Genomic DNA, 24,063 nt, shown 5'->3' with positions numbered 1-24,063 from the left:
TTTATTTTATCACTTTGATTACATATTAACAATGATATTTTAAAAACAGAGAAATAAAGAAATGTGATAATTTCATATGTAAAAAACGTGATTTTGGGTAATTTGATACAGCAATTTGAGGACGCAAGAATCAAGATAAATTCTCCTGAATTTAATACACACATATATATATATATATATATAAATAATTAAAATAAATAAATAAAGTTTAGAATTATATGTGCTAGGCTACTGTTAGTAATGATTATTGGTGTTTTTATTTATTTATATGTTTTTTAATATATTTAAATATTTTTTAAAAATAAAAAATTTTAATATATTAAAAGTTATTTTTTTAATTTTTAAATAAAAAAATAATAATAATAAGCTATCAAAGTGAGAGAGTGGGACCACCCGGACCAGTCACCAGACCCTTCTGGAGAAGAGAAAGTGCCGCCTATTGTTTTGGGTTCTTTCTTGTTGCCCAAGTACGAATTCCCGAACATGACACAGCTTATAAATAGCAAATTCATCGTACACAGGCAGATTTTGTGGGAAAAAAAAAATTAGAAAACCTCATCGCTTTTATTTTCTTGTAAGGTAAAGAATTTCTCTGTGTTTTTTTTTTTTTTTCCTTCTCTCTCTCTCTTAGGTTCTTCCAGTTTTATTCTGAATTTCTAAGCTCCTTTATGAGTTTGGATGATCATTTTATTATCACAGCAAGTGCAGATAATTGATCATTTTGGTTTTGTTTGGAGTTTGTGGTCACCATTCACGAGAGCGATTACGGAATATTCCAATGGTAAGTTCCTTCATGAGTTTTCCATCTATGTTATGCAGTTTGTTTGTAGAACTTAAAGATTATATATAGGGGTGTAATGTTATCAGTTATCATCCCAGAAAATATGTTGGAACGCCGTTGAAAATGTGTGAAGATTTGTAAACGAGAAAAAGTCTGCACCTGAATATATTGAATTGATCGTGTTTTACTTTGTTTATAATATCAGTTACTTCCCAGTACAATGTACTGTTACCATGTTCAAAATCTGAAATTGGATACCATGATGAATGATTGCTGGTTGATTATGTTCGCAAGGGGCTTGATTTCTATAAACCCATTTGATTTTTGAGTTTGTTGTGAATTTATGGTCTCTATTCTCTTTTGTGAATAGCTTTTCATGTGGTTATGACATTTACACAAATTTTAATTACCAAGGGATTGTTCAATGATAGGCTATCACTAATTAATTTGACTTGAATGATTATGCAAAATTTGGCCGTAAAGTTTACATTTCTTGTGGCTTTTGGTTCAATGTGGAACTGACATAGCTTGCTTAATGTTCATTTCTCTCAGGAAACTCCTCTAGTAATAGGTGGTGCTGTGGCAGGTGCTGCCTTAGGGACCAGATACTTGATTGCAGCATGGCAAGCATTCAAAGCTCGCCCTAGGATGCCCCATGCTCGAAGATTTTATTATGGTGGGTTTGAGAAAGTCATGACTAGGCGAGAAGCAGCATTAGTCCTTGGAGTCAGGTGATTGTCTTCTCCATACCCCAGTCACATTTTCATTTTAGGTATCTGTGTAATTATTTGAATAATTAAGTCCGTTTGGATATAGAGGTGAGATGAAACACCTAATCTCATCTAATTTCAATTAATAATCTCACTATTATTTACAAATCATCTCAACTCATCTGACTATCCAAATAGGTCTAAATGATTAATGTTTGGATACAGAAACAGTTTTATCTCATCTCATCATTACAACTTTTTTAAATTCCTACACAAAATATAATAAATAATTTAACTTTTTCAAATCTTAAAATAATAATAATATTAAAAAATAATATTTTAATAATATTTTATTCTATTTTTAACTTTCATGTAAAACCATCTCATCTCATCCCGTCCCATCCCATCTCACTATCCAAACGGAGCCTAATTCCATCACTTATTATTAATATAAACTTTAAACTTTTGGGATGAACGATAATTTACCAGGAATAAGCAAGAAAAGGAATATACCATCGAATTTTGCAGTTCTTAGTGTAAATTGGGAACCATTCGACTGTTTGCTTCATTGGATACACCAGCACAATTTGCTTACAATAATAAAGTTGTGCCTTTTATTCTACTCATGTGTTAACTAGAAGATTGATTCTATTTGTTGTCGATAAAATTAAAACGACTTTTACTCTAATTCTCTTTTCAGAGAGAGTGCTGTGTTAGAGAAGATTAAGGAGGCTCATAAGAGGGTGATGATGGCAAATCATCCGGATGCTGGCGGGAGCCATTATCTTGCTTCCAAGATAAATGAAGCCAAGGATGTATTGACAGGTAGAAACAAGGTAGGAAGCTCAGCATTTTAGATGATACAGGGCAGCAGGTAGAAGTGTATGTTGAGGGGCATTCAATTTTTTGGATAAGTACTTTGAGGGTTATGGTTTGAAAAAGAAAAACTGTATATCTAAGGTTCTCTATACTTGTCGTTTAAGTCAAGTCAAAGTAACGTTTTGACTACTGTGAGCATGGTATGGCATTCTCTTTACAAGTTTGTTTTGATTAATTACCAGAAATAAAGTGGTCAATCGAAGAATGTGTTTTGGATTAACTGAATATGTGGATTCCACAGTCATCCTGCATTCAAATTGAATAGATTTGAATAAGGGACACGCCTTTCAAAAGAAGCGACTTTTTCCTTCCGATCGTAGCTTACACCTAGAAAAGGTTTTCAAAAAAATCAAAATTAATAGAAGTTAAATCATTTTTTATTTTTTATTTATCAGCAAATATAACAAAATAAGGATATGCGTTTGGTTTTTCAACTTATTTTAACTCATTATAATTTTTTTAAATTTCAACATAAAATATAATAAATAATTCAATTTTTTTAACTCTCAAAATAATAATAATATTAAAAAATAATATTTTAACAATATTTTATCAATTCAATTCAGTTTTAACTTCCAAACGCAGTATAAATCTGAACTTTCCAAATCTACATGAAAAAAAATAGTTTCTCTCAGACACGGATAGATTGTCGATTACAAGCGAATTCGAATTGGAGACAAAATGGCAGTTATATATCTTTATGACATGGAGAGAGTAAGGAGAGAAATGAAACATACCCTAGTTGATTCAAATATGTCTCTCCAAAACCAAATCAAAGTAAAATCTAAACTCAATCCAAAGGAAATTGCAAATAAGAAGAATCGCATAAAAAATGCAGCACGCATATTTCTCACACAATCAAAAGCGATATATTAGCTACACAATAATAATATAGACAGTTCTCTGCCACGAGGATGGTTGCAGATAATCGAGGTGTAAATCAGATATCTTTGAAGTATTCATGCTCGAGGGCAGTCCTGGCCGTGATCCTTCTGCTGGGATCCAAGGAGAGCATTTTCTGGAACATGATACAAAAATGATTAAGAAACAGGAAAACATACTCATGTTGTGTATACCATAATCCATTTGTGATTGTCTAGAATGCTGATGTGCTCAACCCATAAATAGTTTATATATATATATATATATCTTTATATCAGGAGTTAATAGGATAAGAAAAATGCCATCATGCAGAGCAGGGCTTGGGTTCATATGATCACCATTTGAGCTAGACGGGAAAATAAGCTTATTGCCAAAATAATCAATGCAATAGCAGCCGGAAAAAACGATAAATTACAAACTCATTTTTTTAAGTTCACAAAGCAGAGCTAAGAGTTTCTTTTTTAACAAAGCTGGAGACGACTCGGGAAAGAGAAAAAAATGTGTTTGCAGGTAGTTGACCAGAGATAAACTTAAGTGACCAAGAAGCCACCATGAAAATAAAAGGACTAGGAATTATCATGTTGTCTCGTAGTGGCATGCAACTGCAATATATATGTAAACTTACAGAAAGAAGATCAACTCCGGTTGAATCCAGACTTGAAACCACAGCAGCTAGATCCTGCATGGTAAATGATGCACCTTTAAAATTTTCAATAGAGTATATACTCCAGAATTGATAACTGATTTTTTTAACCCCGTCATGGTAAATGGAAATTTATGGAACATAATATATAAGGCTAAGTTACCTTAGGAGGCCATTTGGGAAAGGCACCTTTATAATCGGGCAAAGAAGTCACACCAGGCCATGTATCCTCATTTGGAGTACCCAAGACTCTTCATATAAGAAGAAAGATATATTAATACAGTTCTATACTTGCTTGCTTGGAAGCAAAGTCATCTACCAACTCTTTTGCAATTGTTTTCATATGTTTAACTAAATGACAAGAACTTCCAGCATTATTTTCTTTCAATTATGGGGATGTTTGGCAACAAGAAATTTTTAAAGATTTTCCCAAAATACTTGCACTATCAACCCAAACACCATCATGCCAAAAAATCTGAAAATTAATTTTTATCAAATCATCTCACCTTGATTTCTGTAACAAACAAAAATCAAAACAAGTTTCACAAAACTCAAATAAATAAAAAAATATATCCCAAAAATTTCTTCCCTAACATATTTTCAATGGACCCTACCGCTTTTTCATGACTCATTTGACTATAGAACATATTTAGAAGCATAAGAAATATTAATCCATACCACATTCAAAAATCCTCTTCCAAACACATGGATGCAACTATATTCTCCAAGAAAACTAATAGTGAAAAATGTGGCCACGAAGCTATTCACCTGAAAATCTTGAAAAGTTCATCAATCTCAGAGTCGCCAGGAAATAATGGCCGTTGGTTAACCATCTCAGCAAATATACAACCCACCGACCACACATCAACAGGAGTAGAGTAGTGGCGAGATCCAAGCAATATTTCTGGAGCTCTGTACCACAGAGTGACCACCTAAAAGGAGCCACCAAGAATCATAAACCAGGGATGGTACTAATTGACAGCTTAAACTTTTCATGCCTCATTTGAATTTCTCATTAAGTGATGACTGAAGTATTGTAAGAACATAGGATTTTTTTTTTTATCCTATAAAAAAAATCCTATGTTTTTACAATACTTCAGTCATACCACCAGATGCCCTATATCATTTTGTGCCTGGAAATTGATAACATGTAACAATAAACTAATATTTTAGATAGTTTGCTTTTTAACCATACAGATTTTTCAAAGATTCTACTGTCCTACAAGGGTACATCAATGGTAATTTGAAAATTTCATATGGGATTGAACCTTTGATGTCACCCTTGAACATCTTTTAATGGGTATGGTGATGTCATTTGATCCAAAGAACATTTGCATTACATTTTTTTTTTTAACTTTTGGTATGAGGTGCATGCAAATTCATCTTAGTTGTCAAATTTTGGGGATGAACAAAGAAATTCTAGAGAAATTGCTACAATTAAACATCAGTATACACTATTACTAGAGAAAAGCAAATAAGAAGATTAGGAAAAGTTGAACCACTGCATAATCATACCTCATGTGTAAACGTCCTTACTGGAATGCCAAATGCTCTGGCCAGTCCAAAGTCTGCAAGCTTTAGCGAATTGGTGCGGCGATCTATTAGCAAATTCTGGGGTTTCAGATCTCGATGAAGAACTCTATGGGAATGACAATAAGCAATGCCACGGAGAATTTGATGAAGGAACATCTGCATAAAATGAGAAATGTCACCAACTGTATCTTTCCACAGCAAGTGGTCCCATTGCATTATGTTGCCAAATTTAATGATAAGAGAATGACTCAGAAATCAAGTTTAAGCATGCATTTAAAACTAAAGAAATTAACCACAAGTAAAAGCTATGGGGAAATTATGCACATCATATTAGATTGAATAAATAAGTACTCTTAAATATGCACAATAGGTAAAGAGAAGAAAAAATGTAATAATAACACATACATTAGGCTCACAAATTGGTTTCCAAAAACTGATAGAATTTAGTAAAAGATGAAAATATCTGTGCCAAAAACATTAAAAAAAAAAAGCGTATTCTTTGTCTACCATCTCCCTAACCTCATCATTAAATCCAAAAGGCACTATGCCAAGAAATGGCCTGCACCAAACATGAAATGCTTTGGTTTGCTGATTAATTAAAAAATAAACTATAACTTTTTCATCAGAATATTAAAAAAAATTTGATAAGTCAGAATATTAAAAAAAAATATGTTGCATATGGTGCAAAAACTCCAAACAGCAGGAGTCGCCTACTTTTATTTGTCGTAGATCCTTTGCGAATTCTGGAGATGAATCCATGTGCTTCTTCAGATCCAAGTCAAGGTACTCAAAAACCAGATACAAGCGCTTCTCACTGTGCACCACATCCTGTAACCTGTCAACAAAAATCCATCAACAATAAAAGGCAACTCAGAAGAGACAGAATAACCATCCAAATTCAAAAAGGAAAATAATTGAGGCAAGACAGAACATATATGAAGATTTCCGCCGGTTAAATACATACAGCATATTCACCCTTCAAACAATCTCTGTAGTTTAACTAAAAAAATGCACTCATGTTTTCATTGATGTTTCCATGCTGACAATCATTTTTTTTATGAAGGGGGAACTACCCCATGGCAAAGCCCACTCACCCATGGAACCTAAACCCCCAGGGAGACCAGCCCAGCAACCCACAGCTATGGCCTCCCCTTAAATCGCAGTTTGATCCCAGGGGGAATCGAACCTGTGACATGGGGCTCATGCACACAAGTTCCCCCTTACCACTTGGGCTACCCACAGGTGGTTTTCCATGCGGACAATCATACACACCCAGACACCAAGAGTAACGTCATTGTCTTTGTTAAGCTAGAGAATATTATCAGAACTAAAATTATCAAAATAGACTGATAATTCTGTAGCACACATCAAAAGGAAAAAAGAAAAGGGAAGAAAGGGTCTACCCATACATAAGCCTTGGAACTGTATATGCATTCATCCATCAGTTTAACAAGAAATCAATTACATGAAAATGGTAAAGGATTTATCCTGAAGAAAGAAACCATGATTGCTTTGGGAAAGAATGATCAAGGCACTTATCCCTTCAAAAAATTAGAAAAAGTGGTAGCAGCAGTGCTCTTGATGATTTAGAAGAGCAATTAAAAGTTAGTTTATGATTGGCAAGGAAAAAAACCACATGTTAGCAGAGGACACGGTGCATTCAAATTTTGCATTCCTAATACTTTCATACTCATGTTATAGGCATGCTCCTAAATCAAAAAGATCAGTTAAGGACATGAATCTAATGAATACTTGACAATGTTTCCATGCTGCATTTCTTTCAGGAGGGAGATTTCCCTTATCGCTGTGCTCGGTACTCCCTCATCTTCCTGCTCCAAGCGAATCTTTTTTAAGGCTATAGTCTCATTTGTCGTACGGTCACGAGCCTTATAGACCACACCATAGGTTCCTTCTCCAATCTTCTCAACTTTCTCGTACTGTCACATTCAGAGACATCATAACTATCACATGAATAGCAAACAAAACTACTCACAAAATATAAGTTTTCTTTTATAGTTAATAAGAGAAAATATATGTAAAAACCGAGAATAACATAAACTAACCTGTTCCATCCAGTACAGGTAAAACAGCCCTCTGCTCAAGTTGAGTTGAAGTTACAATGACCAATATAGCAGATTTAGTAAATTTTACAAAGAAGAATAGTTATGATACTAAAATAAATGAAACTAGCGGATAAATATAGCACTAAGCAGGAAAATGCCAGAAAGTAAGAGAGCAAAATATATCAGCTATGTGCTTGATTATAGAAACAGAATCGGATACCCCTCAATAACTGTCCTGGTCGCAACAAAAAAAAAAAAGTGAAACTTTGCTGATTACAAAATGGTCTTGGCTAGTATTCTATCACAATGCACTTCATGTCATCTTCAAATTTTCATTACTCATTCTCTATAACCAGTAAAGAATCCAACCAGTTTAGGTTGTACTTAGTTGATTTTGTTTTGCAACCTATGTCCCACACATACATTATGATTTCGAAAGGATAATTATTCAATGCAATAGAAATGCTATTTCTAGTGCAGAATGAGATTTAGTCAAACTTTTTCAATAATGAATGCACTGATCCACACATTATACACACTTGCGCTTGCAAAATCCTAAATTCCTATAAATTATGAAAAACAACAATATAGCCACTTATCAATCATGCAAAACACAATTTGAAGAAATGTTCTAATTTCAGCACCGCAAGAAGAACAAAATCCTTCAAATCCAAAAGAAAGTAACTAATCCATCATTCAGCATTGCGAATTTAACATAGATAATGCATCATTTCCAGATAATGACGCACATATTTTCATATATCAAATAACTGAGGGGACCTATCTTAAACAAAAACATAAAAACAAAATTATCGCAGAGAAAATCGCAGTAAAAACAAAGCAAAAAAAAAGAATAAATTGGTGGTGGTGAAGTTCAGTTTCAGTGAGTAAAATTTACATAATGGTAGGAAAAAAATGAACGAGTTTGCGTATCCGAGAAGGGAAAATGGAAGAGCAGCTACGTACCGAGAGAGGAAGGATGGATCTGGCAGAGCTCGGTCGTGTCGCTAGGGTTTTCCGAGAGAAGCCTACGAGAGTCGCAGAGCCACCACGACGACTCCGTTGTGACTTTAGCCAAAGACCAAAGACACAGACTCCAAACAGCAAAGCACGAGGAGACAGTGCTTACTCTCCACTTACCTTTTTTTCTTTTTTTCTTTTTTAAAATATTTTTGTTCACTAACTCCAATTTTCATATTATTTATTTATTCAACTTGTGCTTTTAATTTAATTTTATTTTTATATAATAACCATAAAAATTTATGAAAAAACACTGACTTAAGCCAAGATAATGATAACTACCTAACAAGTAATATTAGTCTCAATTTTCGATTTTTTCATTCAAATTTGTGTAATTTTATATATTACTATTTAAATAAATAATCAATTAAAATATGTTATATCAATATATATAATTTAGGATTATAAAATCAAAGATAAATAACAGTACTTATGATCCTAAATGCTCAAATGTTGTATTTCTAATCCTCTATTTATTGCAATAAGTCACACATAATTTTACTAAAACTAACAAAAACTCATGATTGGTACTTGCATTTTTTTAAGTAATTGATTAATTATTTTCTAATTAATATATAAATATTTATATAGATATCAATTTTGTTAGTTTTATCAAATCAAACCTAGAGTTGTGGGGTTAATCCACCAACCTTTCTCCCAAAGAAAACTCTCAAGCCGATCCCTCTATTTGCTCATCTACTCCTCTCTCCTTCTTTTACAAATATCTTTTCAATAGTTCTTGTCTTTTGGGCTTGGTTTGAATCGTCTAATTTAATAATTATAATTTTTTAAAATTTTAAATAAAATATAATAAATAATTTAATTTTTTTAAAATTTTAAATAAAAATAATATTTTATTAAATTTTCATGAGCCTTGCGTATTGTTTCATCTCTATATTTTAAAGAAAAAATTTATTCATCATTTCAACTTTCGACATTCTCTTATCATCCCATGATATAACATTAAATAATAAATTTATAAATAAAATATAATAAATAATTTCTAATCACTTAATGTCACATTATAAGTTTATAAAAAGATGATGAAAATTAGAATGATGAGTAATGTTACTTTATTTTAAAAGACCAATGCATCTCATTTTTTTTTTCGAAATAATTATTCAATATTTACGTATTCTATAACTATACATAGCATTACTTATTTTAGAAAGCCCTAAGCATCACTCCAATACTCTCAAACCTTCACTCATTCATATCCGCCCAACTCTCATTCCTCCGCGAGCGACGACGATTGAGATATACAAGAAGATACAACCATGAGTTGCGTCCATATGCCGCCAAAGCTCTAATATCGTAACTATATCTTACTACAGCCACGCATACCAAATTAAGAATTTAGAGAATGAAATGGACATCACCATCGCATACACCATAGCAAGTGATAGCAAAGCACAACTATGGCTTCAAATGATAGCTACTCAAAGTCTGCTCGCAAGCTCACATGATTTTATATAATACGTTAGATTTATTTTTTAATAAAAATAATTTTACAATCTAACATACTACATCAATCTAATTTATGAGTTTATTTTTGTATAATCTCTTTGTGATTAGAATATTTTTCTTTTTATTTTATCTTATTATTTTGTATTGATTAGAATGAGGATTTTGTCAAAGGTCTTTGCCGCTTCTTTTATATATTCATGTTTATTATCAATGCAAGGTTGTTTAGAGGAAAAAAAAAAAAAAAACCTTTTCTTCTATGATAACATTAAAAATTGCCAACAAATGATGCCCTTATTAAAAATAAATTTTTACTCTCGAGTCAACAAATTAGATATATGAAAGTAAGAGAGCGGAACCAAAGGCCTAATGAAAAAGCGAAGCCGTTAGGTTTGAAGGGTTGTAGAGAAAGGAATCTTGAAAGCAAAGTTCAATAGAAGATATCCAAAATAAATAAATTGTCACGTATCTTAGAAGTCATATTTAGGTCGTATCAAATTTTGATACTTTCCAAATATGCAACATTGATTATTAAAAAGAAAAACAAAATAATCAAACATAAATAATTACAAAACAAGAACATAAGCTAAAATGAAAACCAAAAAACTCACTCGATGGGTTTGGCATGGGATTCCTCCTTGACAGCATTCAAAAGAGTTTTGTTACTCGTCGTATCCACACACTAAATACTATATTTATTTTTATTTTTTTATAATTTCTTTTATTTTATTATTCTTAAATTAATTAAGTTATTTTGTTCATAATTCATATATCATATATTTGATAAGAGAAAAAAAATTAAAAAATTAAATATAATGTATGATGTGAAGATGATGAGTAAAATCTTTCATATTCAAAATAGGTTGTAAAGCTACTTTCATGTATCACCCTGCAAAAGTTTATTGGCTGGCCACCACCTAACTTGCAATGGAGAGATTGTGAGCATTACCTTGCAAAGGTAGTAGCGGCCAACCCTTTTGGAATGGGGGATGGGGGACTGTTGTGGTAAATGTACCATGTCCAAGACGCGTGAGGCCCCAATCTATTATAAAGCAATTGTCAAAAAGTAAGGAGGGGAAAAAAAAAAAAGAAGGCAAGGAAAAAGTTGAGGTAGGAAGGCAAGTTAGATCTGCGTAGATAGATCATGAAGTGACTTAAAATTGACATTTATTACCAAGTATCTCAAAAAGGACTTAATAAAGAGGGCTCCGGGACGACTTCAAAGGAGGGAGATCATCTTCAACCTTGTAAGGCGAGATGTTTTTTTTTGGGTAATTCTATGCATCAACCTACACACTTTACACACCATGCATTCAATTTTTTTTTTTTTTTTTAACCTCAATACACTAAGTGTGTTAAGTGTGTGATGAATAGTAGGCTGATGCAAATATTTTTTTTTTTTTTTTTTCACTTCTTCTACAGGCAATCGGCAGCTGCAAACGGCGCACAGTTGGCGCTTAAAATAATATTTTTTAATTGTCACGTCATTTTAAATAAAATAAAAAAAGAAAACGAAAAAGCAGAAGTGCAGGAAAGATGAAAGAAGCTAGTTTCTTCTTCAAGTTTCTTCCGAAATGTTTTGAGCACGGCAAAACTTATCCAGAAAGACTTGAAAATGGAAAAAACTTACCAATAGCCTCAATTTGACACATCGCCCAGAAAGACTTACCCGTAGCCTCCATTTTCCTTTACTTCTTCTTCTTTAAACTTCATTTCTTCTCCTTCAATTTCAGGTATGCAAATCCCTTGTTAATTTTTTTGTTTTTTAATTTTCACCTACCATTTAAACCATATCCTCCAATAGGTATATATATACCGACCCTCAAGCTTTGAGGACTTGAATTGGTAAGTTTTCTATGCTCTTAAATTTATGTTAAATTTTAATTTATAATACTCATGTTAGTTGTGATTATAGATTATTATATGTGTGATTGAATGGTAACAATTTTGGAAAAAATGGGTCAGGGATCTTGGTTTTGCTATGTAAAACTTGAGTTAATTTCTTCTTCACCATGTGGTAAGAATTCATAGATTGGATTGTGCTTTCAATGTATTGGATGAATTTTCCTTCCTCTTTTTTTTTTTTTTTTTTTGGTTTGGCCTTGCATGAGCTACTTTCACTTTTACTCCTCACATGGAAAATGCAATATTGCATGACGTCTTATTAAAGAATCTTTACATGTATTTATCAGATTTGTTGCTTGCATTTTCTTTATTATTTTCATCACCATAGTACAACGATCTTGTCCATTGTATGAGTCAAAAGAAGAACCTCTGCATACGAGCTCAAAGGAGAAAAGGGTGTTTGGATGAGATAGATTTAATCATTAATCAAACTGCATTCTCTTTTAGTCTGATAGTGGAGAGATATTTCCAACACTATACTAATAATACTAGGATTGGTTTAATTTGTTGTGTTCTTTCCTTTTTTCTTTCTTAAAAAAAAACAAAGAGAAATTTATGCATGCATGTTATGTCCAAGCTGCTATATATATGGAGGGAGGCAATTATGGTAAACATATATATATATATATAGCTTTAAATAGTACTGATGTGTGTTAAAACAAGCAACGTGCATTCATGTAAACTTAAATGATTTCCGTCAGTTTTTTATATGCTAATTAAGGGGACACACATCAAGCATTAACGTTTTCGAATTTACTTTTTAGCATTGGCACGTGCCCGCTGTAGGTAGTTACGAAAAACTCTACAAATTATCTTTTCATCTGGATGATTGCCAACTCCTGTAGCAGAATTATTAAATTGTTCTTGCTATGGTTGTCTACATGAAATAATTAGTTCTGGAAGTAAAATAAATGTTTGAATTGTTGCAAAAAGTTTAAAAAAGTCGATATTTTTCAAACATGTTGAATTCTTTGATCTTTTTTGCTCCTATAAAAATGGTTGTACAATTTTTTTTAATACAACATGGAAAAAAGGAAAAGAAAAACCATCTCTCTGAACACCATGTAGCTCAAATACCCCAACTGCGGTGTGTTATATGATTCTTAACATTTGTTAGGAGTTTGTCAATCTCGTACTTGCTAATTATCATTATTATTGTTATGTTAGGACATCCCAACAACTGCTCCAAACTTTCTAAATTACATGCATGGTTACGGACCAGGGCCTGCATGGTCAGCGGCTTTTATCACATATCCAAATGCATACCAATGTCCAAGCAACATTCAGATGGTGATGCAAGTTCGTTGTTTTTTTTTTCCTGTTTTTTGGAAGTTTAATTGCATCACTGGTTACCCATTTCAATATGGGATGAGACCTCCGACTCCTCCCATGGCTACAAGCTCCAGAACGACCAAAAGATTCCAAGAAAATACACCCGGGTGTAGGGAAACTGAAGCGCCATGTTCCTCCTCTAGGGTTCATGAACAAGGTGAAGAGGATAGGCCAGATTCAGGGGAAACTGGCGATGACACTACCGAGAAACCTCCGTTAGACCGAATGGATGGTGGTGATATGATTGAGAAGCCAAAAGCGAGGATGTAGTTTAATTCTTTTGAGAAATTAATGAGCTATTATAAGCTAAATGCAAAGAAATGCGGGTTTAGATCCATGACACAAAGGAGTGAAAAGGATGACGAAGGGAGTGTCAAATATGTCACTCTTGGTTGTGCACGTGGGGGGAAAGCTCGGAATAGGACAATGAATGTTGCCAAACCACGCTCGACAGGAAAGACTGACTATAAGGCAATGATTAATACCTTAAAAGTTGAGGGAAAGATGCAGTTGACCACAATTCATAATACCCACAATCACGATCTGAGTCCACAGAAATCCCGTTTCTTCCGATGTAATCGCGAAGTTAGTGAGACTATAAAAAGGGTACTAGATACTAACGATAGTGAGACTGTAAAAAGGGTACTAGATACTAATGACTTAGCTAGCATTCGAATGAACAAGAGTTTCGGATCTCTTATTGTGGGTGCGGGAGGATTTGAGAACCTCCCATTTTTGAAAAAAATTATCACAATTACATCGATGAGGCAAGACATCTACTACTTGGAGCAGGTGGTGTTGGAGCGCTTCGAGACTATTTTTGTAGGATACAGTACAAGAACTCTGGATTCTTTGCTTTGATGGATTTAGATGATGATGAGATGTTAAAGAATGTCTTTTGGGTAGATCCACACAGTAGGGCAACTTATCAAGATTTTGGTGATAAGGTAACATTTGACACCACGTACTTGACAAATAGATACGAGATGCCCTTTGCTCCCTTTGTTGGTATAAACCATCATGGGCAGTCGATTCTCTTGGGAGCAGGATTAATTTCCAGTGAGGACACAGTGACTTTAACATAGTTATTTCAGACTTGGCTGCAATGTATGGATAGTATAGCCCCTCTAGCTATTATTACTAACCAAGACAGAGTAATGAAAAAATGCAATTGCTATTGTATTTCCAAAAAGTCGATATAGATTTTGCCTCTGGCATATACTGAAAAAAGTCTCCGAGAAGCTTGACTCCCATCGTGCCTACAAAAGTGGTCTAAAAACTCAGCTGATAAAATGTGTGTATGACACTCAAACTATTGAAGAGTTTGAGAAATCGTGGTAAGAGTTAATTAGCACGTACAACTTGCAAGAGAATGTCTGGTTGTAAAGTTTGTACCCTGAGTGCACACATTGGGTACCGGTATTTCTGAATGAGTATTTTTGGACTGGCATGAGTACAACACAACGGAGCGAAAGCATGAATGCATTTTTCGACAGATATGTTTATGCGAAGACAAACTTAAAGGAGTTGTGTCCTTTGCATGGGAGAGTATATGTTCAACAATTAATATTGTCAAGGAAGGAACTATATGGCAAGTTGGGGATGGAAAGAACATCAAAGTGTGGCAAGACAAATGGATCCAAAGGGAATGATCATGCATAGTTCAATCACCAAGGAAAATTCTATTAGAAGATGCAGTGGTGGCTGACTTAATTGATCAACAAGGAGGGTGGTGGAACATCCAGCTTTTAAAAGAAATATTCAATAAAGGTGAGGTATTGAAAATTTTACAAATACCTGTATCACAAACTGGTTCTCTAGATAGAATGGTTTGGAAAGGCACATCAAATGGCTGCTTCTCAATGAAGAATGCCTACCACTTGCAAAACCAGAAACAAGGAAGCAAACAAGGGGAATCATCAAACACAGGTGACAAAAGAGAAATGTGGAAGAATATATGGAACATGAAGACCACTAATGCTGTCAAAGTATTCATATGCGTGCATGTAAGGATGCTCTACCTACCAAACATAATTTATACAAAAAGGAAATCACCACAGATTCTTTATGTCCCATTTGCTCACAAGAAACATCAAGACATATTCTATGGTCATGCCCCTCTGCACAAGGTGTTTGGTTGTTGGGAAATAGAAAAATGCAAAAAGCTTTGATAACATATGAGGATTTTGGAAATATTTTTATGCAAGTTTTTAACAGAATTAGTCTATAAGAGATAAGTTTGTTTGCAGAGACACCAAGGTCAATATGGATAAGAAGAAACAAGTGGATATTTGAAGACAACTTCTTATCTCTATCAATTCTGTTCAACAAATCTATACAAGCACATGAAGAGTTTTATCTAGCCCAAAGATAGATGAGAAACGTAAGCATGATACAAAACCAACAATTGAGCATACAATGACAACCTCCACCATCAGATTGACTAAAAATGAATTGGGATGTTTCTATCAGGAATGCAGAGCAGAAGATAGGTGTTGGAGTGGTTTTAAGGGACAAAAAGGGGGAAGTTTTGGCTGCACTAATGCAACCAGTAACAATTTGTCTACAACATGTTCTTGCAGAAGTTAGGGGATTAGTTATAGTAGCATTTTGGTGTAAAGTAATGAGATTGTAAAATGTGGTTTTTGAAGGGGACTCGAGGCAAGTTATGAATGCAATAAAGAATCATAAAGAACAACATGGTATCCTAAGCTGCTTGGTGAAGCATGCAAAATCCATCTTGACTGATACAAAGTGGGAGATCAAACACACCAAGAGGGAGGCAAATAAGGTGGCACATCAATTCGCTCAACAAGCTAATTCACTATGTACTGGATTCATAGACTTAGATCATGTAATACCATGTATCTTGTCTCTTATAATGGCTGAATGCCATATAACAATTTGATGAAATGAAGTTTGAATGGTCTAAAATAAAAAATAAAAAAAATAATCGAAAGGGCATCCACCTCCCACTTTGCTCGAATTAAGGGAGGTTTGATACAATTATCATTTTAATTCATCTCATCTAATAGTTATAATTTTATCAAATTATTACATAAAATATAATAAACAATTCAACTTTTTTCAAATCTTATAATAATAATAATATTAAAAAATAATATTCTAACAATATTTTATTCAATTTTCAACTTTCATCTCATCTCATCTCAACTTACTATCCAAATCTCTCATAAATCTGAGACTCGTGAAAAACTAATTTTTTAACGTGTACTCTATTTATTTTTTTAAATGAAGTACACAGAACTCGCACACTTTAGATACAATCCTAAAGTATGCAAGTTCTATTCCATTTGAAAAAAAAAAAAAAAAATCTATTATCAAAAATTTGATTTTTTAATGTAGATCTTAAATTTATTTAATTTTTAAAAAAAAATTAGATGAAATTTATACATTTTAAGGTTGCAGATATTTTTTCTATGATAACGACGATGAAGGAGATGTCATGTCACATATTGGATTTTCTCGATATAGAATTCCGAATCATATAAGACTTTGTACATACAAGAGAATTCAAAAGAAATGAAAGTGGAATCAAATGTTGTGCAACCGTTGGACAGTCCGCCCGCTAAGTCATCCGCTCTTCACCATTCCTCCCATCAACAAATCCTTCTGTCCCATACGCCCCACCAGCCTCTCTCACTCTCCGATAATGGACGCCAGCTCCAAAACCGTCGTCGGTGACGCACCGCCGACGCAGCCATCGGGCTTCGACTTCCTCACCAGGAAACCCTACGTCCCTCCTCACTGGGCCTACCATCTCAATCCCATCCCCTCTCACGTCTTCTCACTCGGTCATGTGAGCCAAGCTATTTAAACCGAGAACGGTGTTTTTCTTTCTTCTTTTAGCTTTATTTTGCTTGAACTAATGGCAGTTTGTTTGTTCTTATTCTTCTCAGCTTCCGACTCCAATCCACAAATGGAACCTCCCCAATTTGCCCAACAACACCGAGGTCTGGTTGAAGGTAATCTCTTTATATACCCCTTGGTTCATCGCGATCTTGATGAATTGTTTTGAAGTTCAACATATTGCTTCGATTTCTTCTTCACTCTCCTGGTTTTCACTGACAGAAGAAAATTTGCAATTCTATAGCGTGATGACCTTTCCGGCATGCAACTGAGCGGGAACAAAGTCAGAAAATTGGAGTTCTTGATGGCCGATGCCGTGGCGCAGGGTGCTGACTGTGTTATAACTATCGGAGGCATCCAAAGCAACCACTGCCGTGCAACTGCTGTGGCTGCCAAGTATCTGAATCTTGACTGCTATCTTATACTAAGAACATCTAAGGTCATTTTTTTTCCTTAAAATTTCCAAACCCTTTCTAGAAATATATACCATGTATGTATGCATATATATATATATATATATATATATATATATATATATTTGTGTGTGTGTGAGGGAGGGAGATTTGCTTCTCTTCTCGAATAAGATGTGTGACACCCTTTCTGTTAATTGTCTTTTTATCAGGTCCTTGTGGACCAAGATCCTGGACTGACTGGCAATCTCCTGGTCGAGCGTTTAGTTGGAGCTAACGTCGATCTTATTTCGAAAGAAGAATATGCAAAAATTGGAAGCGTGGTTTGTCTTCCTCTTTTGGTCCTTGTTCTAAGATTTGAATTCTTAATTGCATGCTTGATTTGATCACGTTATTATTACTGCATGCATCATAGGATAGTTTTTTTATGCGTTCTAAATCCGCCGTTACTGCTCTTAACATCTCCCCTGTTGAATTCTGAACCTGAAATGTGCTCGTTTAAGTGATATTTTTGTTTGACTTATTTCAAAAACAACTTAAGCAATATATATAGTCGACATGGAGTGTTTTGTTTGAAACAACAACAAGAAGAGAAAAAAATTTTGTGACTCTTGGTGAAATTACCACATACGGACATATTTGATATTTGGACAACACAAAAAATGCTGGTTGACTTCATATTATGAAGTCAGTTTGGGGGTATATGGATATGCATCTGGTATATCCCATCTTTTAGTGTAATGTATGACTAAAAGTAAATTAATTTCCTTGATTTTGGTATGGATATGCATCCCGCTATACTGATGATGCAGGAAAAAATAGGGATCCTATACCTATATTCAAAATTAGAGTAAATTTCTTTTTCTTTGATTTTGGTACATTTTTCATTTATCTGAGTCCAGATTCTTCATGATAAGGGTCACTGATTTAATTTTTTTTTATAAGTAAGAAGCAATTGTATTGATAAAGATAGGCATAGCCCAAGTACACTGGAGGTATACATATGAGTACACCAAATTAAGACAAGTGTCACTGATTTAATTACATCCATAACATCGCTCTTACCCTGTAGAGAAGTTAAATAGTCTACTTCAACTGATTTTCCTTTTTTCAGTTCTACTTTTGTTATTTTTCCTTTACTTGTCCAGGCCTTTTACATTGAATAATCCTGGCTGTTTATATATTGTATAAAGCTCTAGTGGCTAGATAAGCATATTAGCAATATCTATGTTGTTTTCTTTTGTTATTCTATACCCATCCATTCTACTATTCACCATTGGTGTGGCTCTGTGTCTGAACTAATGGAGTGAATTACTTCGATCTATAGCTGAGATAATGCATTTTTCATTGATTGATGATGGACTCATCTGAGCTACATGTGACAGGCTATGCTAATGTTGTTTACCAACATCCATAACCTGATAGTATTCCATTGAAAATATTTTGTTAGTAATGTTCTTTGTTATGGATTTTCAGACTCTTACTAATATCTTGAAAGAGAAGTTGCTAAAAGAAGGGAGAAGACCATATGTTATTCCCGTAGGTGGATCAAACTCCCTAGGGACTTGGTGAGATTTGGGTTGCTGATGTCTATGCTATTTTATTTTTCCATTTTCATTCTGCTCTTAGGGAGCAATAATGTTATAAATTGAAAACTATAGTTGATTTCCTTGTTATTTAGATTTTGTGAGCTGTTAGCTGTCACAATCCCCTTGGTTCAGATGACTTTTCAGTCACATTTTGAATAGTGACTGGGGTGGTTTGATTTTCTGTGGATCTTGTGATCTAGTTTGTCGTCTGCTTTTCTTTTTTTTTTTCTTTTCCTTTTTTTTTTGTCTTTCTTTTCCTTTTTTTTTTTTTTTGCTCTTTCCCCTTTTTTGTTTTCCGTGGTAGAGTTTTGAGGTGCCTCAGAATGAAGGTCGGTTTAGTTACCTTCGATTGACCCTTGGGTGTTCTACTACTGAACACTTTTCTGAACTTGATTTACATACCTTTGTATTTCTTTTAATTAAGCACTCTGAAAGTTTGAAAAATTATTTGGGGCTAGTTGCCAAGTTTTCTTATCCATCTCTCTCTTGCTTTCTTCCTTTTTTGTTTGGTATGTTCTTGCACAATTTCCTCCAAATTCGAAGTTTTAATCAGCTTCTTTCTCAACAAGTTCATCATTCTTTCCGAACTTCCCTAGATTTCTCGGTTAAATGCTATTATAATTGCTGTCTGCCACTACTTAAAAAAAAAATAATTGCTGTCTACCACTAACTTTTACATGTGATATTATTCTGTTCAGGGGCTATATTGAAGCGATTCGGGAGATTGAGCAGCAGCTTCAGACTGGGACTGGCGATATAAAATTTGATGATATAGTAGTAGCATGTGGCAGGTACTTCATCTATTAGGCCTTGTTTGTTTTTACAGATGAGTTGGGATTTGAAAAAGTTTAATTCTTTATTTTATTTTGTGTGGGAATTTGGAAAAGTTGTAATAATTAGATGAGATAAGATGTGTTGTGAAAACAAACAAGACAGTATTTGCTGCTACCAGTGAGTTTTTTCTTTTAGCTTCTATTTTACCTAGGGCAATACTGACATAGCACAGGATTCAATTCCAAGATTAGGGGCTGCCTATGATCATAATAAGTGGGCTAAAGGCTTTCAATTTGGGATTTATGATTAAGAAGGCTAATTGAAAATTTATGGATGGGAAAAGGACTGGATAATATTTTGCTTGGAAGAGTTGTATGGATTCAATACAAAGAGGAGTGAGGTTGCAGGATTTTCTTGAAAATCGCCTGTGTTGCATGGGCTAAAATTGGGATCTGGGTGTAGTTTCCTCCAGACGTGCCTGAAGTCTCTTTTGATGATCCCTTTTGAAGCCATTGGTTTAGTTAAACAATTGGAGTCAAGTAAGAAATTCATGCGATACTTATACTAGTAACCGTCCCCAAATCTGGAGAGATGTCACTCTACCACCAAATGAGCTCACTTGTGACTGCTCCCCATAGTAGGTTGAGGACAACCTCCCGGATTGGAAGATATTAACCTTTAAGCTTTTGAAGGCTAACTTTAGGAAGATTATCAAGAAACACAAAAGTATAGTTTGGGTCTCATTGTACATTGAGAATAGGGAAGGCTCTATGTATAAATTGGGTTTGTATCAATTATTTCCTTCTGAAAGGCTTTTTTTTAGTGCAAAATAAAATCACCTTACTTGCAGTTTATTGTGGGAAGATGATAGGCATGATACAAAATTATGATGCAGAAAAAATGAGGTTGATGATTATACTAATATATTGTTGCAGTGGGGGTACTATTGCTGGTCTGTCTCTGGGATCATCACTGAGTACATTGGACGCAAAGGTTTGTCCTTCATAATATAGTTTCTTATCTGCTGTTCATGGCATATCAATTAATTTCATATCTACTTTTCACTTGTAGGTTCATGCATTCTCTGTTTGTGACGACCCTGATTACTTTTACGACTTTGTTCAAGCTCTACTTGATGGACTTGAAGCAGACGTTGACTCACATGATATTGTTAACGTTCAAAATGTGAGTGCCTAGCCATCATTTGCACGCTCCATTACGTGTTCACTTTGTTGAATGCAAAAAGTGCATGCATGATGGACCTTTTAAAAAAATGCATATGCACCGTGGAAAATCTTCCTTGGTAGATGTATTACTAGTAACATGACTGAGCTTGCTATAGTTTGCCTGCTCTAATTTGGAAGTTCATATATCCAATCTATCCAAAGGGCAGGCTGCAAATGAATTTTATCTGGTTCAACATAGCATGCGTGTTTCAGAGAACCATGCCCGGGGGGGGTGGGGTGGGGGGTGGGGGGGTGTTACAAGGCTGCAATCATTTTAGTTTGCCTGGTGTTTCTAGCTTTAAATAAATAAAATGAAATTAAAGCTTTTTTTTGTTTAATGTTGTAGTCGAACATAGAGAGAGAATACTACTTGTTATTCATTGATGTTCAACAGCAAATACATACTACATACAAATGACAATTATACCCTCATAAGTTACACTAATTACAATCATGTCCTCTAACAAATGTAATGAGGGTGGGAACCTGCAAGGTTTGGGGAGTGAAATGAGATCAGAATTTTGTGAATAGTAGTAAGATAGTTTGTAAATAATAGTGATATAGTTTGAGTTGAGTATTTTTTGGGTTTTGGGAAAGGAGAGAGAAAATGTTGAATAAAAAATATTATAAAGTTAAAATATCATTATAATATAATTTTATAATATTATTTTCATTTGGGGATTTGAAAAGGTTGATTTGTTTTTTATTTTTTGTTTGAAAGTTTGGGAAAGTTGTAATTATTAGTTTGAAAATTTTATATTTGAATTATGTTTGGGAATGAGATGGGATGAGATCTATTTCCAAACAAGCCTAAGAGAGGGCATGTGGGCACACATAAGCCTACACTTTCAGGTATGTTCTTGCATTCTTACATCTGTAGTTTATATTAAGCCTCGTACAGATCTCTTCTTTCTAGTTAATATGGACATTAACACGGTGTATTCTTTTTCTTTTTTCCTATTGACAAGTTACACGCTCACATTGGATTCGGAAATCACAACATGTCTTCCATGGTTTTTTATTGGACCCACATGTGCAGGCACACACATGAATGAGAGAATTTTATCTACTTCCTTAATCAGGCTGAGGATGCCATTCAATTGATTATAAAAAGAAGTAATCGAATTCTTATCTTCCTTCAGGCCAAAGGTCTGGGCTATGCAATTAACACCTCTGAGGAGCTTAAATTCGTTAGGGAAGTTGCTGCAGCCACTGGTGTTGTCCTTGATCCGGTATATAGGTATGAGTAATATGTTTTGCAATTGATCATATCTAGATAAAGATAAGGTTCATGTCTTGCAGTGAACCTTTTGGTGTAAGGTTATATGTGTGACCCAAAAGATAAGATGGGAAATTTTGACAACAAAAGCAAATTTACTGCCACAATTTGACAAACATATCTCGACTGTTTCAGTTCTGAATGAAACAAGATTATTGTTGTTATCATTGATATTTCCATCGTGAGTAAGCATAGTTGGTTTAGACCATATTTTCCCATTTTTTGATTGTGCATTCTTTTTAGTGGGAAAGCTGCTTATGGGATGATGAAAGACATGGCTGAGAATCCAAAGAAGTGGGAAGGGAGAAAGATCCTCTTCATACATACGGGTGGACTCCTGGGTTTGTTTGACAAAGTTGAGCAGATGGCCACATCGTTGGGTAATTGGCGTCGAATGGATCTCGATGAAGACATTCCTCGCAAAGATGGTATTGGAAAAATGTTTTAAAGTAAAACAAACATTGAAGTGATTGTGTAGCACTTTTGTGTTGATGCACGTAAAATACTCCTAATGAGTTGCGAATTCTTCGCTACAAAGGGTTCTGATAGTCTCAAAAGTGTTAAATCTTTTTTCAACTTACAAAATTTGGAATCAGAAGTTTGACTTAATTTAAGAAAAATTTTATTCATCATCTCCACTCACCACACTTTTATTTATTTATTTATTTTTCTCTTACCAAATATATGATATATAGATGATGAATAGAAGAATTCAATAAGTTTAAGAAGAATAAAATCATAAAAATATTTTAAAAATAAAAAATAAAAATGTGGTGTGTGGTGTATGAGAATGATGAGTAGATCTCGCCCAGTTACACTTAATGGATTTTAAGCTTCTTCGGCCTTAATATTCCACATGCAGATTAATACTCTTGGACCTTGATTGTGCAAATTAATACCGCTTTGTTCACTCATTTTTTTAACTTTTTAAGCTCCCCAATATTAGGTCTTCCATTGAAGCTAATATCTCTAAGATAAGGGCTCAAACTTAATGACATTTCTTTATCTTTACCACTTGAAACAAACCTTCGCTTAGCTATCATGTTGCACATATGGATGTCCTCTGAATGTTTGGATTTTCAAAATTGTTGGAGCATTCTCAACAAGTTTTCTAAATTTTAGCTAAAAAGGACACTCTTTATAATTTTATCTTAAATTTTACGCATCTTCAAAAACCTTCTATATCTCATTTCCTATCCTTTTTCTATTCGATTAAAATAATATTTTTTTATTACTTTTTTTATCACTTCCATTTTCATTCTTAACCACTAACTCTTTTGTTTTATTCTCTTCTTTTCAAATACCACATTTTACAAATACTTATACAATTTTTTTTCCCGAATAAAGCATTATTTTTCAATCCAACATCAGTATTAGGAATAATAATCTTTTTTAATCTGTGTATTTTCCAACGAGATGGTATTTTTTAATATGATTTTGTCTGTTTATACTTGAGTAATATTTGATTTGCATTTGTCTAACAGTAACATCTTTTTCATTTTCATATAATGATAATATTTTATTCAGTTTCTAACGGTAATACCTATCTGAGTATTGATGATAAATTTTTTTGCAAAATAGTACAACGGTAACATACTTTGTCATTTCTCCAACGGTAACTTTTTTTTTTATCTTTTCTCCAATGGTAACATTTTCTGTCTTATATGTAATGATAACTTTTTTCTCTATAAATACGTCTTTTG

General features: G+C 33.8%; 3 protein-coding genes across 4 annotated transcripts; 2 read left to right on the top strand and 1 right to left on the bottom strand.

The window, feature by feature from the left end:
* The first annotated feature begins 454 nt into the window (after positions 1-454).
* On the top strand, positions 455-2,590 carry LOC108993224 (mitochondrial import inner membrane translocase subunit TIM14-3-like). 2 transcript variants are annotated; one of them, XM_018968059.2, is made up of 4 exons: positions 455-579; positions 700-781; positions 1,334-1,512; positions 2,192-2,590. In XM_018968059.2, exons 2-4 carry the CDS (start codon positions 779-781, stop codon positions 2,346-2,348), a joined length of 339 nt encoding a protein of 112 aa, XP_018823604.1. In that variant the 5' UTR covers positions 455-579; positions 700-778; the 3' UTR covers positions 2,349-2,590. The 2 variants fall into 2 exon arrangements, with proteins under 2 accessions (XP_018823604.1, XP_018823605.1); XM_018968060.2 differs by having other exon boundaries at positions 459-579; positions 709-781.
* A 392-nt stretch (positions 2,591-2,982) lies between these two features.
* On the bottom strand, positions 2,983-8,620 carry LOC108993223 (cell division control protein 2 homolog A). The gene is made up of 9 exons (XM_018968057.2): positions 8,458-8,620; positions 7,492-7,522; positions 7,181-7,365; positions 6,143-6,263; positions 5,411-5,584; positions 4,664-4,827; positions 4,059-4,146; positions 3,878-3,931; positions 2,983-3,388 (listed from the first exon to the last, which is right to left on the bottom strand). Exons 2-9 carry the CDS (start codon positions 7,498-7,500, stop codon positions 3,311-3,313), a joined length of 873 nt encoding a protein of 290 aa, XP_018823602.1. The 5' UTR covers positions 7,501-7,522; positions 8,458-8,620; the 3' UTR covers positions 2,983-3,310.
* Positions 8,621-16,739: 8,119 nt separating this feature from the next.
* Positions 16,740-22,908, top strand: LOC108993136 (bifunctional D-cysteine desulfhydrase/1-aminocyclopropane-1-carboxylate deaminase, mitochondrial). Its single transcript, XM_018967906.2, has 10 exons — positions 16,740-17,032; positions 17,133-17,198; positions 17,327-17,521; positions 17,705-17,815; positions 18,969-19,060; positions 19,780-19,872; positions 20,791-20,848; positions 20,927-21,040; positions 22,224-22,321; positions 22,604-22,908. Exons 1-10 carry the CDS (start codon positions 16,772-16,774, stop codon positions 22,806-22,808), a joined length of 1,293 nt encoding a protein of 430 aa, XP_018823451.1. The 5' UTR covers positions 16,740-16,771; the 3' UTR covers positions 22,809-22,908.
* The last annotated feature ends 1,155 nt before the right edge of the window (positions 22,909-24,063 follow it).

Source organism: Juglans regia, chromosome 15 (assembly GCF_001411555.2).
Source record: "Juglans regia cultivar Chandler chromosome 15, Walnut 2.0, whole genome shotgun sequence".
Taxonomy (NCBI): domain Eukaryota; kingdom Viridiplantae; phylum Streptophyta; class Magnoliopsida; order Fagales; family Juglandaceae; genus Juglans; species Juglans regia.
This window is presented reverse-complemented; position numbering and strand designations above follow the sequence as displayed.